Source organism: Carcharhinus amblyrhynchos, chromosome 22 (genome assembly GCF_965287045.1).
Source record: "Carcharhinus amblyrhynchos chromosome 22, sCarAmb.v2.hapA, whole genome shotgun sequence".
NCBI classification, from domain to species: domain Eukaryota; kingdom Metazoa; phylum Chordata; class Chondrichthyes; order Carcharhiniformes; family Carcharhinidae; genus Carcharhinus; species Carcharhinus amblyrhynchos.
This window is the reverse complement of record NC_137345.1, coordinates 20,593,197-20,606,656: the sequence shown is the minus strand read 5'-3', so window position 1 is coordinate 20,606,656 and position 13,460 is coordinate 20,593,197. Positions and strand designations below refer to the sequence as shown.

At 42.6% G+C, this 13,460-nt stretch overlaps 1 protein-coding gene across 2 annotated transcripts; it reads right to left on the bottom strand.

The window, feature by feature from the left end:
- Positions 1-265: 265 nt before the first annotated feature.
- Positions 266-9,847, bottom strand: tmdd1 (transmembrane and death domain 1). Of its 2 annotated transcripts, none has more exons than XM_080209839.1 (4): positions 8,765-9,847; positions 7,102-7,221; positions 5,369-5,521; positions 266-829 (listed from the first exon to the last, which is right to left on the bottom strand). In XM_080209839.1, the coding sequence occupies exons 1-4, from the start codon at positions 8,805-8,807 to the stop codon at positions 447-449; spliced, it is 699 nt and encodes a 232-aa protein (XP_080065965.1). In that variant the 5' UTR covers positions 8,808-9,847; the 3' UTR covers positions 266-446. The 2 variants fall into 2 exon arrangements, with proteins under 2 accessions (XP_080065965.1, XP_080065964.1); XM_080209838.1 differs by having other exon boundaries at positions 8,769-9,847.
- Between the last annotated feature and the right edge of the window lie 3,613 nt (positions 9,848-13,460).

Below are 13,460 nucleotides of genomic sequence, written 5' to 3'. Positions count from 1 at the left end.
TCACATAAAGAATGGTGAGTGACTGCCAAAGTAGTAGTAGAGGCAGGTACAATTTTGTCTTTTAAAAAGCATTTAAATGGGTACAATGGGTATAGAGGAATATGGGCCAAATGTGGGCAATTGGGATTAGATTAGGAGTTTAAAAAAAAGAGTGGCATGGACAAGTTGGGCTGAAGGGCCTGTTTCCATGCTGTAAACCTCTATGACTATACCTTCAGAAAGACTCAATTCAGCTTGTCTTATTTATACTTTATTGGTCTTTATTTTCATGTCCAATGTAACAAGTGCAAAAGACTAGTATTTGCCAATTTTTTTCGCTGTGGAAAAGAAACCTCCCTTTTAGAATGCAGATCAAAGTAATCAGATGATTGAGTCACTGATATTTAACAGTCTATAATTTCTAGATTTCCTTCAGCATTAAACACTATACGTGGTGCAGCGCTATTTCACTTTGTGGTCTTGCTTGATTTTGACTTTTCTCGTACATGATTCGTAGCGTGAAAGGAAGGGAAATAGTGCTGGAACTGTTTAGATGGTTTGTCCACCTGTGAACCTTCATCATCTGAAGAGTAGACCATACGCCGCACTGGCTTTTTTCGACGTTTGATGCGGTGAAACACACTTGATCGACGCATTATCTCCACGCAGTCTTTCTCTGTTATTTTAATGATAAAATACAGACTCATGGCACCCAAGAAGGTAGAGCCAACAAATCCAAAGAAAACCCCCCAAAGAACAGTCCTGAATCCTTCAGTCAATTTCCGAGGATAAGGTGGGAGTTTCTCCATTTCAACAATTAGTTCCAGCTCGTCCCAGTTAATTTCCAGAACTGAAAAGGAAAAGAAGATTCCATCAGATGGCTGATCAATAAGTGTACAAATGAAAAACTTGTATGAATATTCAGTCAAGTATTCATGAGAGGGAGCAAGATGAAAACAAGTGGGCAGACTTAACGAAAGCATGTATCACAGTTTGGTATGGCTCCTGTTCTGCCAAACCACAAGAGACTACGAAAAGTCATGAATATAGCCCAATGCATCACGCAAACCAGCCTCCCATCCATTGACTCACTCGACACTTCGATTTGGCAAAGCAGCCAGCATAATTAAGGACTCCAGACATTTCCTCTTCCACCTTCTTCCATCGGGAAAAAGATACAAAAGTCTGAGGTCACATATCAACCAACTCAAGAACAGCTTCTTTCCTGCTGCTGTCAGTCTTTTGAATGGGCCTACCTTGCATTAAGTTGATCTTTTTCTACATCCTAGCTATAACTGTAACACCATATTCTGCACTCTCTCATTTCCTTCTCTATGAATTTGTCATTACAGACAAACCATACAGTTCATAGAGAAGGAAATACTTTTCACTGTATGCTAATGCTTGTGACAATAATAAGTCAAATCAAATCAAGGTTTCTAATAGGACTCATGCTTTCAACAAACATTCATTATTTGCCTCATTTGCAAACTTGTCTTAAAGCATAAATAATTTTCCTTATAGTCTAAGTATTATATCCAAATTGGCTTAAATAGCAAGTTGTCAGTTACTGTCATTGTAGTGAAAGGAATTGTAAAATGGAGAAGTAGCTTAAAGCAATTATGATGTAATATTGATTGCTTCACAAACCCACAATACAAACTATGTTCAGTTTTTCTCATGGCAAAGGATTGACCAACTTACTGGAGTGTGTTAACTTTGGCTTCTGTCCTGGCACTTAACTTGTCTTAATTGGGCAATTTTTTTTTTGTTATCTCATTTGTGCAGCTAAATCGATCATTGGGTAATAACAAAGCACTTCATCTCAAGGAGAGACAGAGGGAAATAAACTCCATAAAAAACCCCATCTTGTAGAGTTATAATATAAAAACTGGCAACACTGATACAGGTATAAACAATGAATGGGGCTTCGTTAGTGATGACTGTTAAACCAAACCTAAATTCTGATCAAGCTCTAATTTTTTTGTGCTGGAATATTTGAATGATCACACCACAGAATGGGGGTGGTATGGATTTGCTTTTAAGAAGCCCGATGAACCAAGATTTTATTGTGTGGAAAAACTGCCCCTCTGGGTCCTTTTGTGGAGAAATATAAAATGGTCGAGAGCGGCAATTTTTTCACACAGAGGATGGTGAATGCCTGGAAATTGCCAGAGGTACTAGGGGGTACAATTTTGTCTTTTAAAAAGCATTTGACATTTACATGGGTAGGATGGGTATAGAGGGATATGGGCCAAATACAGGTAATTGGGACTTGCTTAGTGGTTGAAGAAAAAGGAAGGCATGGACAAGTTGGGCCGAAGGGCCAGCTTCCATGCTGTAAATCTCCATGACTCTACTCTATGGGCCTGATTTTACCATCAAATTGCATCCATTTTCAGGCATGAAAACTTGGTAAAGTTGGGTGTGAGGCGACTAGTGCGGTCCGTGTGGTTCCCTCTTTACCAAGGCCCAAAAGTGGCTACATGCATTAAAATTGAGTTAATGGGCTGCATGTCCAACCTTTCCAGCACTTCCCCCCCACCATAGCATTTTGCCCATCCAGAATTGGCATAAAACAGATATGCTTCATAAAAGTCGGTGGAGGAGGTCGGTGTGGTTTCTCATTGTGGTGCATTGGAGCTGTCAATCAATGAGTCGAGCGCCATATCCTGTTCTTATGAGAGCATCTTTCAGCATCTGGAGATCTTTATTGCCTCCTGAAGATACACAAGGCAAACACAAGTTGAGGGCAGCGACCCTCCGAAGGAGTCCAATTCAACTCTTTCCTCTTTGGTTGCTGCACTGTGGATCTCTCTGTCGGCTGTTCCAATTCATTGGCTGTCTATGGCTGATGATGGCATTGCTGCAACTGCCTCAGTACTCAATACTGACAACTGCCAGTGTCCAGATGTACTTTTACAGCTCATCCGCTTCATCCTGGGCCACAATGTCTTCACTTTCAACAACCAGTTCTTCATCTAGACACACGGAATAGCGATGGGGACCAAATTTGCTCCTCAATATGCCAACATCTTCATGCACAGGTTCGAACAAGACCTCTTCACTGCACAGGACCTTTAACTGATGTGATACACTAGATACATCAATGATATTTTCTTCCTTTGGACTCATGGTGAACAATCACTGAAACAACTATATGATGACATCAACAAGTTCCATCCCATCATTAGACTCACCATGGACTACTCTCCAAAATCGGTTGCATTCCAGACACACGCATCTCCATTAAGGATGGTCACCTCAGTACTTCACTGTACCATTGATAACCTCACAATGCTCCACTTCTCCAGTTTCCACCCTAGACATGTTAAAGAAGCCATCCCCTATGGACAAGCCCTCTGTATATACAGGATCTGCTCAGTTGAGGAGGATCGTAACAGACACCTCCAGATGCTGAAAGATACCCTCATAAGAACAGGATATGGCGCTCGACTCATCGATGTGGCACAGCAAAAAACCGCACCGACCTCCTCAGAAGACAAACACGGGACACGGCGGACAGAGTACCCTTCATCGTCCAATACTTCCCCAGAGTAGAGAAGCTATGACGTCTTCTCCGGAGCCTTCAACATGTCATTGATGAAGACAAACATCTCGCCAAGGCTATCCCCACACCCCTACTTCTTGCCTTCAGACAACTGCGCAACCTCAAACAGACCATTGTCTGCAGCAAACTATCCAGCCTTCAGGGGAACAGTGATTACAACACCACACAACCCTGTCACAGCAACCTCTGCAAGACATGCCAGATCATTGACATGGATGCCATCATCTCATGTGAGAACACCATCCATCAGGTACACAGTACATACTCTTGCAACTTCACCAACTTTGTCTACCTGATACGCTGCAGGAAAGGATGTCCGGAGGCATGGTACATTGGAGAGACCATGCAGACGCTAGGACAACTGATGAATGAACATTGCTCGGCAATCATCAGGCAAGTGTTCTCTTCCTGTTGGGGAACACTTCAGTGGTCACGGACATTCGGCCTCTGACCTCGGGTAACGACACACGACAATGCAGAGTCGCTGAGCAGAGACTGATAGCCAAGTCCCGCACACATGAGGATGGCCTCAACCAGGATCTTGGGTCCATGTCACACTATCTGTAACCCCCACGATTTGCCTGGGCTTGCAAAATCTCACTAACTGTTCTGGCTGGAGACAATACACATCTCTTTAACTTGTGTTTAACCCTCTCTCCACTCACATTGTCTGTACCTTTATGACTTGATTACCTGTAAAGACTCACATTCCAATCATTATTTTGTAAATTGAGTTTGTGTCTTTATATGCCTCGTTTGTGAACAGAACTCCCACTTGCCTGACGGAGGAACAGCGCTCCAAAAGCTAGGGGCATTTGCTACCAAATAAACCTGTTAGACTTTAACCTGGTGTGAGACTTCTTGCTGTGTGTGTGGGCTGCATTGGTTGACATAGGTTTGTATGAATGGGGCAAGGGAGTGTGTGGGAGAGCGTGAGGAAGTTTAAGGTCTGCTCTTCAAGCAATAAGTTACTTTCATGCCTCACAAATGCCAAACAGTAAGAGAATCCAACCATTTCCCATTGATTTATTACCATATTGAATTCTCCACTACTGGGGGTTTTCATTGGCCCAAAACTGAAGGGGAACTGCCATATAAATACTATGACTACAAAAGCAAGTCAGAGCCTGGAAATTCTGTAGCGATTAACTTACTTCCTGACTCCCCAAAGCCTGCCTACCATCAACAAGGGACATGTCACAAATGTGATGGATTACCCTCCATCTGCCTGGATGTGTCACACAACACTCCAAAAAGTTACCATCTAGAAGGACAGGGGTAGCAGATTCATGGGAACGCCACCACCTGCAAGTTCCCCTCCAAGCCACTTACCATCTTGACTTAGTATAATATATTAATGGCCAGATTAGACCATCAAACGAGTAGCTAAATGCCTCACACCATTTTATCTGTGATCAGAACTCCCCACTCACCTGACGTATGGGCAGAGCCCCGAAAGCTAGTGGCATTTGCTAACGAATAAACCCGTTGGACTTTAACCTGACATTGTGAGACTTCCCACTTTACACAAGGCAGAAAGTATATTTGCTGTCCCTTCACTGTCGCTGAGTCAAAATCCTGGAAATCCCTCCCTACCAGCGCTGTGAGTGTACGTACATGAACCACATGGACTGCAACAGTGCAAGAAGACATCATCTTCTCCAAGGTGATAAAGGATGGGGAATCAATGATGGCCGAGTCATTTATGCACCAACCGATGAAAGAATAATAAAGAAAAACATGCTCTGTTTTTCTGCAGTACAATAATATGTAAGTCTGACTCCACATCCAAGTGCAACAGATATAATTTGAACTTACAATCGCTACGCTTGTCTCGGCTTTTTTCTTCAATTTTAATCTCATTATCAGTCAAAATTAGGGAAGAGTCGGCATGTTCTAATGTTTTACCAAATTCTACAACATTCTTATTCACTTCCAAAGTCTTGTCCTGGTTCATGTTCTTCCGCAGTTCTGGCAAAAAGAAGCAACATTATTTGTCATTTATGTGCAAATGTCTTCTATCATAATAGGTTTTTTTCTCCTCACATAATACTTCATGAAAATACAATGCTGAATATGTGAAATTTCATTGTCAACAAAACATTGGGTGGAATTTTCAGGCCCCTCCACACCTTGTTTTCCAGTGCCAGAGGCGGCTTACCATTGACTTTAGGCAGGATCTTCCAGTCCCGCCGATATTCTACAGCAATTTCTATAGCTCACTTGTCCCACCACTGGGAACCCACCATGGGGAGTGCGCCTTCAGTGGGACTGGAATATCCTGCCAGCGGGAAGGACTGGAAAATCCTACTGTCAGTCTTCCCGTTTGCCAACTCCCACACTCACAGTTACAAGCAGTGGCCTAGTTTAAAATACACACTGTATTGAAATAGCACAGATATCAGCTCAAAATTGAGCCACTTTTATGGGGCTGATTTTAACTCTTTCTGCCTGGTGTTCAGTGAGGCAGAGGTGAGGGACTGGTGGTTGTGGATAACATGGTGTGAAGGACTTAGCTATACCTTTGATGGTCTAATCTGGTCAATTGAAATTTTGGGGAGCAGACAGTAACATACAACTGCTCCAAGTCAGCAGGAACATAGGTCAGTCTCCATTCCTGAAGCCTTGAAGATAATAAAATGATGTGCAAGAAGGGAGCATTAGTCACTTCCATGTCAGGTAATAGACTGGTACCAGGAAGCAGGAAAACAGAGGCTCAGTAAAGTGAATGATTTCAATCGCAGGACAGTCACTTCCAGTCAAACACAGCCATTTTGGCTGTGACCATCTTAAATATTAAAATCAGCACTTCCTCTCTGCCACCGCTGTCAAATTGGCTAGCCAATTGGCTACCTTCCATCCTAACTGAGCTGAATTGTCCCATCCTACCCGCTGCAGGCATGATTGGAGAATTCAGCTGAAGCCAAAATCTCAGAAACCTGCCAGCATAAAAACAATTTGCAATTCTCCCAATGGCGGGGTAATGGCGGGTTGGTCCCCCTATTGCCTGGCAGTGTGAATACCATTTGCATTCATTTGCATCTATGAACGCTCACTAAAATAGCTGGCCGGCAAAATCCCTTCAGGTCAGCAAATCAGTTGGAAATCATGTCTGCATCAAACATGTTTGAAAAGAAGTGACAGTTCACTTGAGACTTTGAGATGAGTGCAAAGTCGGTAGTTAGTACTGCTGTCTCACAGCGCCGGGGACCCAGGTTCAATTCCAGCCTCCAGTCACTGTCTGTGTGGAGTTTGCACGTTCTCCCCGTTTTTCTGTGGGTTTCCTTCAGGCGCTCCGGTTTCCTCCTACAGTCCAAAGATGTGCGGGTTAGGTTGATTGGCTATGCTAAATTGACCCTAGTGTCAGGAGGATTAGTGGTGTTATGGGGAAAAGGCCTAGGTGGGATTGCGATCAGTGCAGACTCAATGGGCTGAATGGCCTCTTTCTGTAAGGATTTTATGATACTCTGATTCCAATTTTCCCGTAAACATGAAGTCATATTATCAAATTAGTGCCTTACTAAAACACGTACATTAATTATCAATAATACCTTTGTCGACATCATCCCGGCCAACCTGCCTGAGTGCTCGAGACAATCGATCCCAGTACATATTCCCACCTTCTTTCTTCAACCAGTTAATCAGAATTTCATTACAATCATTGATACCAGCTAGGAAACAGACATAAATGAGAATGGCATAGAAAATGTGTCTTACAATTGCGAAATATGCACTTTATATCTTAAAGGTATTTCCTTTCAGGGCTGAACTTTTTCTGCAGTGATCATTCTTCTATTTAGGTGTTGTTATAGAAACCCGTCTTCTCAACCTTGCCCCACTTCTGAGGTATATTGATCCTCAGGTTAAAATCACCCCAGTCATCTTTCCCACTCAAAGAGGAACTGAATCCTACAAGCCTGCATGAAAATGGCAGTCAAAGGGATACCACATTGCTTACATTAAGGTCAGCTGGGACTAATGTCGCTTTGCCTTTATCTCTATGGAGCAGTTTTGGGTATGCAATGATGTATAAATGATAGCTTTAGCCACCCCCTAACTGATTCCGAAGCACACTGAAGCCAAATGGTGTGCGACTGCCTCTGGCAAACTCAGCACAATGTGGAAAATCATCTTAGTGCAGTGTGAAGCCACTGGTTTTCTCAGGACTGCCAAGGCACTTTACAAATTTGATGCAGTCTCCATTATGGGAAGTCAGACATTGCCTTTCCTTTTCTTCCAATATTACAAAATTCCACGGGAGAAGTGTTTGTGCTTACATGTAAGCTCAAAGTTCAGTTTTCGTAGGCAGTCTAGATTATAACTCTGGTCTGACCTGCTCCACACAATTATTTGCTTCAGACTAATATTGCAGTGTAACTGTGGTCCAGTCAAAGTAAGGAACCTTGCCATTCAAATGGGATAGTAAATGCATTTCCAAACTTCATTTAAAAAACAATAAAAATAATGCCATTCATTATTATCAGAGTGTGTAAGGGTGTCAGTAGCACAGTGCTTAGCACTGCTGCTTCACAGCACCAGAGACCTGCGTTCAATTCTAGCCTCGGGTGGCTGTGTGGATTGTGCACATTCTCCCCATGTCTGCGTGGGTATCCTCCGCCTGCTCCAATTTCCTCCTACAGTCCAAAGATGTACAGGTTATGTGGATCAGCCTTGCTAAATTGCCTTTTAGTGTCCAAAGATGGGTAGGTTAGAGGGATCAGCAGGGTAAATACATAAAGTTAGTGAGATAGGGCCTGAGTAAGATGCTCTGTTGAAGGTTCGATCCTGACTCAATGGGCTTCAATGACCTCTTTCTGCACTGTAGGAATTCTATGAATTTATTAAATCACATTTTTCTTTCAAAATATGGGATCATTGATCCTCAAGAAGTAAATTTACCTTTCCATAATTGGTGGGCAATAAGCTTGGAATCTGCTAAAATGGCTCCATTTTGCAGTACTGAGATGTATTTCGGCCTCCTTCTGGGACCATGGAGGACTGGGAGTGCCCTTCACCTGCTGCTTGCCTAAAATCAGTGCCCACTGGCCTCTACTTGCCCAAGCTGGCAGAAAATCTACCCCAATATATTCAAACATAGGGCAGTTAAAAGGAGAATATCTCACACTTCAAGTTTTGATGAAGCAAGGTGGATACATCATACACAAGACTTGATCATTACAATGTGGCTGTATCAGATTAGTCAGGCAAGTTTACCTACTGATTTCTCTGCGTTTCCTGGTCTTGAATAAATTGTCATTTTCCTCCGACATTTTGTCAATCTCTTTCATAATGTCTTTCTCAGGTTGAGTGAGCCTTGAGTGGAGGTCCTCACATTCAGCAGAGGTGAGCAGTTCTGCTATTCGATTCATTTGGTGAAGTCCTATATTATCAGCAGCTAAAAGAAAGAATTTGTACATGTCCGTTATTGAATGAAAGTGAGATCTATGACAGCGATTCCTGACCTTTTCCCTTCGAGTCATGGCCACTAGATCATCATCAAGAGCTTTTGTGAGCTTTTTTGGAGGGTGGGGGGGTTGGCGTTCCGCCAGGGTGAAGGTAGTGGGGGAATCGCTACTGCTGGGGAAGGGTGGGCTGGACATCGAGGTGCTCCAGGATGGTGAGGGGGGCGGTTTCGGGGCTGGCCCGGGAACTGTCATGGGGGGCCGTGATTGGTCCTTGGGGTCCCGGGCTGACTAACAGTTCGGACCGCTGCAGAGTTTGGAGCGAATATGCTCTGCTCCCCCCTCCCCGGGTTTTTAATGATATTCACAATTGTGACCCCTGCATTGCACAGACTGGGATATTTGGGTCTGAAGTTGTACTGAGAAAACAGTCATGATCTAGACCCATTTTCTTGCCAATTCAGTGCTTTTGGGGGAATTGCCCCGGACATTTCTGCTGTGGCCAAAAGATTTGACAGAAGCAAACAAGTAGGAATTTGGGCGCTCTGGCCATTTGGCCCACGTCATTATTTTCTTCATCAGCACTTTTATTTTGCCCTGCACATGAAGACTAAGGAAATTTGGCATGTCCACCACAACTCTCACCAACTTTTACAGATGCACCATAGAAAACATTCTTTCTGGTTATATCACAGCTTAGTATGGCTCCTGCTCTGTCCAAGACCACAAGAAGCTACAAAGGGTCACAAAGCCCAGTCCATCACCCAAACCAGCCTCCCACCCACTGAGTCTGTCTACACTTCCTTCTGCCTCGAAAAAGCAACCAGCATAATTAAGGACCCCACGCACCCCGGACACCTCTTCCACCTTCTTCCATTGGGAAAAGGATACAGAAGCGTGAGGACATGTACTAACTGACACAAGAACAGCTTCTTCTCTGTTGCCATCAGACTTTTGAATGGACTTACCGTGCATTAAGTTGATCTTTTTCGACACCTTAGCTATGACTGTAACACTACGTTCTGTACTCGGTTTGCTTTGTTCGTGTAGCGCACAAGAAATGATACTTTTCACTGTATACTAATAGATGTGGCAATAATAAATCAAATCAAATAAATCAAATCAACAAATTTTCCCTGAAGACTCAGATTGAGACCATTTAAGCGATTAAAAGTATCTTCCGTAGATGCCAATTTGACAAGCCACTGAAGCATTGTGAGAATTCAAACTTTGAGTCACGTGAAAAGATTCTCACTTCACCATACAACGTGAAAAGACATGCAAGTATTTTCCTTCTGCGAGCCAGTGGAGCTCGGTGTGCGGAAGTAGTTGATGGTGATCACTGCCCATCTGGTCACATACTGCAAATATTTGTGAATTCACTGGATAGGCCTTGATAAAATTAACTGTTTTAATCTCTGCCTCCAAAATGGTCATGAGATCAGCAGGCATTTTCTTTGGAGCTAATGCCTCCTGAAGTGAACGGATGTTGTGAGCAGGGCCATTGGTCTTACTTGTGTAACAACTCCACTGTGTTGGCCTAACATTGTACAGAGCCCACCTATGCTTACACCTATGCATTTTGACTAATCAATTTGGTTTTGAATAATATTGTAACATTGATCATGATATATATACACAATACTTGTAAATCTATTTCTTTTCCACAGATCACCTCCAATACCCTTTTGGATCACCAGTGTCCAGGGACCACAGGTTGAGAACAACTGATCTCTGTTACTGTTTTGAGAATGGTGTTTTTGGTTCATACAGAATATGCCATGGCCTGCAGTAGCAATGATTCACTTTATTTCACATTATGTTAACTGGATAAGTTTGTTTACAAATTCGAAATATGAGAAATAAAGAAAAATGTTTCAATGATTTCATAGCTCATTCAAATATTTTCAAGGTTGCCAGGCCACATTCATTCATTAAAATATTATTTATGTAGCTGTCAGTGTTGTAGTTTCTGGCCATGCATATTTCCACCATTTCTGTAACTAATGTTCCATTACACTTGTTAAGTATGCCTAGACTTGACATGTCTATATTAACTTTTGATTGAATTCTCCCAGTCTCTGTCTCCAATACAAGTGGGGTGATCTTGATGCCTAACAGCTCCTGTCCCTACTTTGTGTTTTCTATCTGAGGTTTACTTAGCATCTCACCTGCCTCAGTTTAGCACCAGCTCCTACCTGGATCCCAAGTACCTACTGGACTGAGCCTGCATCTGGTGGTCTGATCTATCCTGACTGCTGGATTCTGTTCCTTCTCCAGAGCCCTGCTTCCAGTTCAAAAACAAATAAGGGATCTATCTTCTGTGGGGCACTTTATACAGCAGTTCTTTCCTGTAGAGAAAAGCTCCAGCCCTGACAATGAGCGGGAATGGCTAAGTTGCCAAGTGTTTTTCGAAGGTTGGAGCTTCTTTTCTTGTGGAGTGGGATAGAGTTCTTTCCTCTAATCAGTGAACACTATATTATTTAAATAGCAAGGTATGTTTCTATTCAAGTGCTGGTTTGTCAATTAAAATATTACACGGCACTCCAGCTCTACCTAAAATATATGTTCCTGAGCTGCCTTGAAACTGGAGTTCAGCACAAATAGAACAGTGGATAAAAGCAAATTACTGTGGATGCTGGAATCTGAAAAGAAGAAACAAAAACAATTCTATGATATAATCAGTGAAAGTGACTCAGATTGTTTCTTAGATATACATTGGAATTCCCCGGCCTCGCCCGCTGCTGCGATTCTTCAGTGCCAGTGCAGCGCAAAATTCTCCATTCTTGCTGAGAGCAGGGTTGGAGCAAATGAGATTGGAGGATCCCACCCATAGGCTCAAGGAACGATTGAGGAAGATGACAAGTTTCACCGTTTTGGGGAAAGAATAAGTTGAAATAGGGGACTCTTCCTCGCGGTGAAGTTGTACTGGGTTATGTTATCTCAAACAATTGATTCCTTGGTTATGATCAGAGATTGAAACATTTTACTCTAATTTTCATGTGATTTCTTGTGTGTGTGTGTGTGTGTGTGTGTGTGTGTGTGTGTGTGTGTGTGTGTGTGTGTGTGTGCGTGCGCACATGTGTATGCGTGCGTGTTTGCGCACATGCGTGCGTGTGTGTGGATATGGGTGGGTGTGGGTGGGTGGGTGTGTGTGTGTGGGTATGTGTGTGTGGGTAGGCGTGTGTGCATGGGTATGTGCATGTGTGTGTGTGTGTGTGTGCATGCGTGTGGATGTGTGTGTGTGTGTGTGTGTGTGTGTGTGTGTGTGTGTGTGTCTTATTCATCTTACTCAATGCCTCTTTTCCCTCTTTCCCAGATCACAATCGACTGTTGATCAGAATGGAACAATGGAATGAGATGAAGAAGATAAAAAAAATCTAAAAGCAACATTCTGAGGAAGCATACCAATGGTTTCAAAACACCACAGCAACCAACTTCAGTTTGGTGCAGAATCCCCAGTGCCTTTTGTTTTATATATTTTCCCCCGGATGCTTTTTTAACTTACAAACAACACATCTATTGTCTATACATACCAGAAGGATCACCATTTTGTCTTAAGCGTTTACACAAAATAAAAAGTCCACGTTGAAAAAAACCAACCCAGTGTGAATAGTATTAAACAAGCCAGGCAATGTCAACCTTATCATTTTTATCTTGGCCTTCTACAAATCATGATTCATTCATTGAGCTTTTTTTGACAATGAAATCATGTCCATACAACCATAAGATACTGGAGCAGAATTATGCCATTCAGCCTATCGCTCCGCCATTCAATCTTGCCTGATCATTTCTCCATTCCATTCTCCTGCTTTTTCCCCATTACTCTTGATTCCTTTACTAAACAAGAACCTATCTATCTCTGCGTTAAATACACTCAATGACCTGGCTTTCACGGCCTGCTGTAGCAATGAATTCCACAGATTCACCACCCTCTGCTGAAGAAATTCATCCTCATCTCAGTTTGAGGGGGTTCTCAAAAGTAAATTTTTGCCGGACCTGTGTCCTCTCCTGAGCCTGTTCTGATGCAGAAAAATAATACAGCCAATCCTCTTAAAAGTCTCATCTTGTGTGCGAGCACAGAGTTTCTGTCAGAGTTTAGATTTGAATACATACTTCGGAATTTAGAATCAAGCAACTTTACAATAGGAATCCAGCTAAAAATACCCCTGGGTTCTACTGCTTGCTGATTAAAATTCCACTGATGAAAGGGGAAAATAAATCAATGTTTCATATTATAACAAAGAAATATTGGACAATAAAAATATTAGATGGCAGAGAGTGTTATACAATGCTATGAAGTGACATGTTATTATGTTCAAATTTCTCTTGAAGTCAATTCCTGATGTTGGCTGGCTGATGAATAACTGTAGAATTGGCGTTTTCCCATATTGTGATTTTTGTAGGTTGGCCTTTTGGGATGTGTACTGCCCCTTTAAGAGGTGTGGATAAAATGGCCCCCTAGGAGATTAGCTCCTCCCAGTGAGGAACCCTATTAAGTAGACTCG

Bases quoted from the DNA above. Each gene is read 5' to 3' on its own strand.
- tmdd1 (XM_080209838.1), bottom strand. From the start codon at position 9,207: ATGACAGTTCCCGGGCCAGCCCCGAAACCGCCCCCCTCACCATCCTGG. The intron at 5,522-7,101 runs GTATTATTGATA...TCTTTTTGCCAG, and splicing joins CCGGGATGATGTCGACAAAG to AACTGCGGAAGAACATGAAC. The intron at 830-5,368 runs GTAAGTTCAAAT...TTTCCTTTTCAG, and splicing joins CCGAGACAAGCGTAGCGATT to TTCTGGAAATTAACTGGGAC.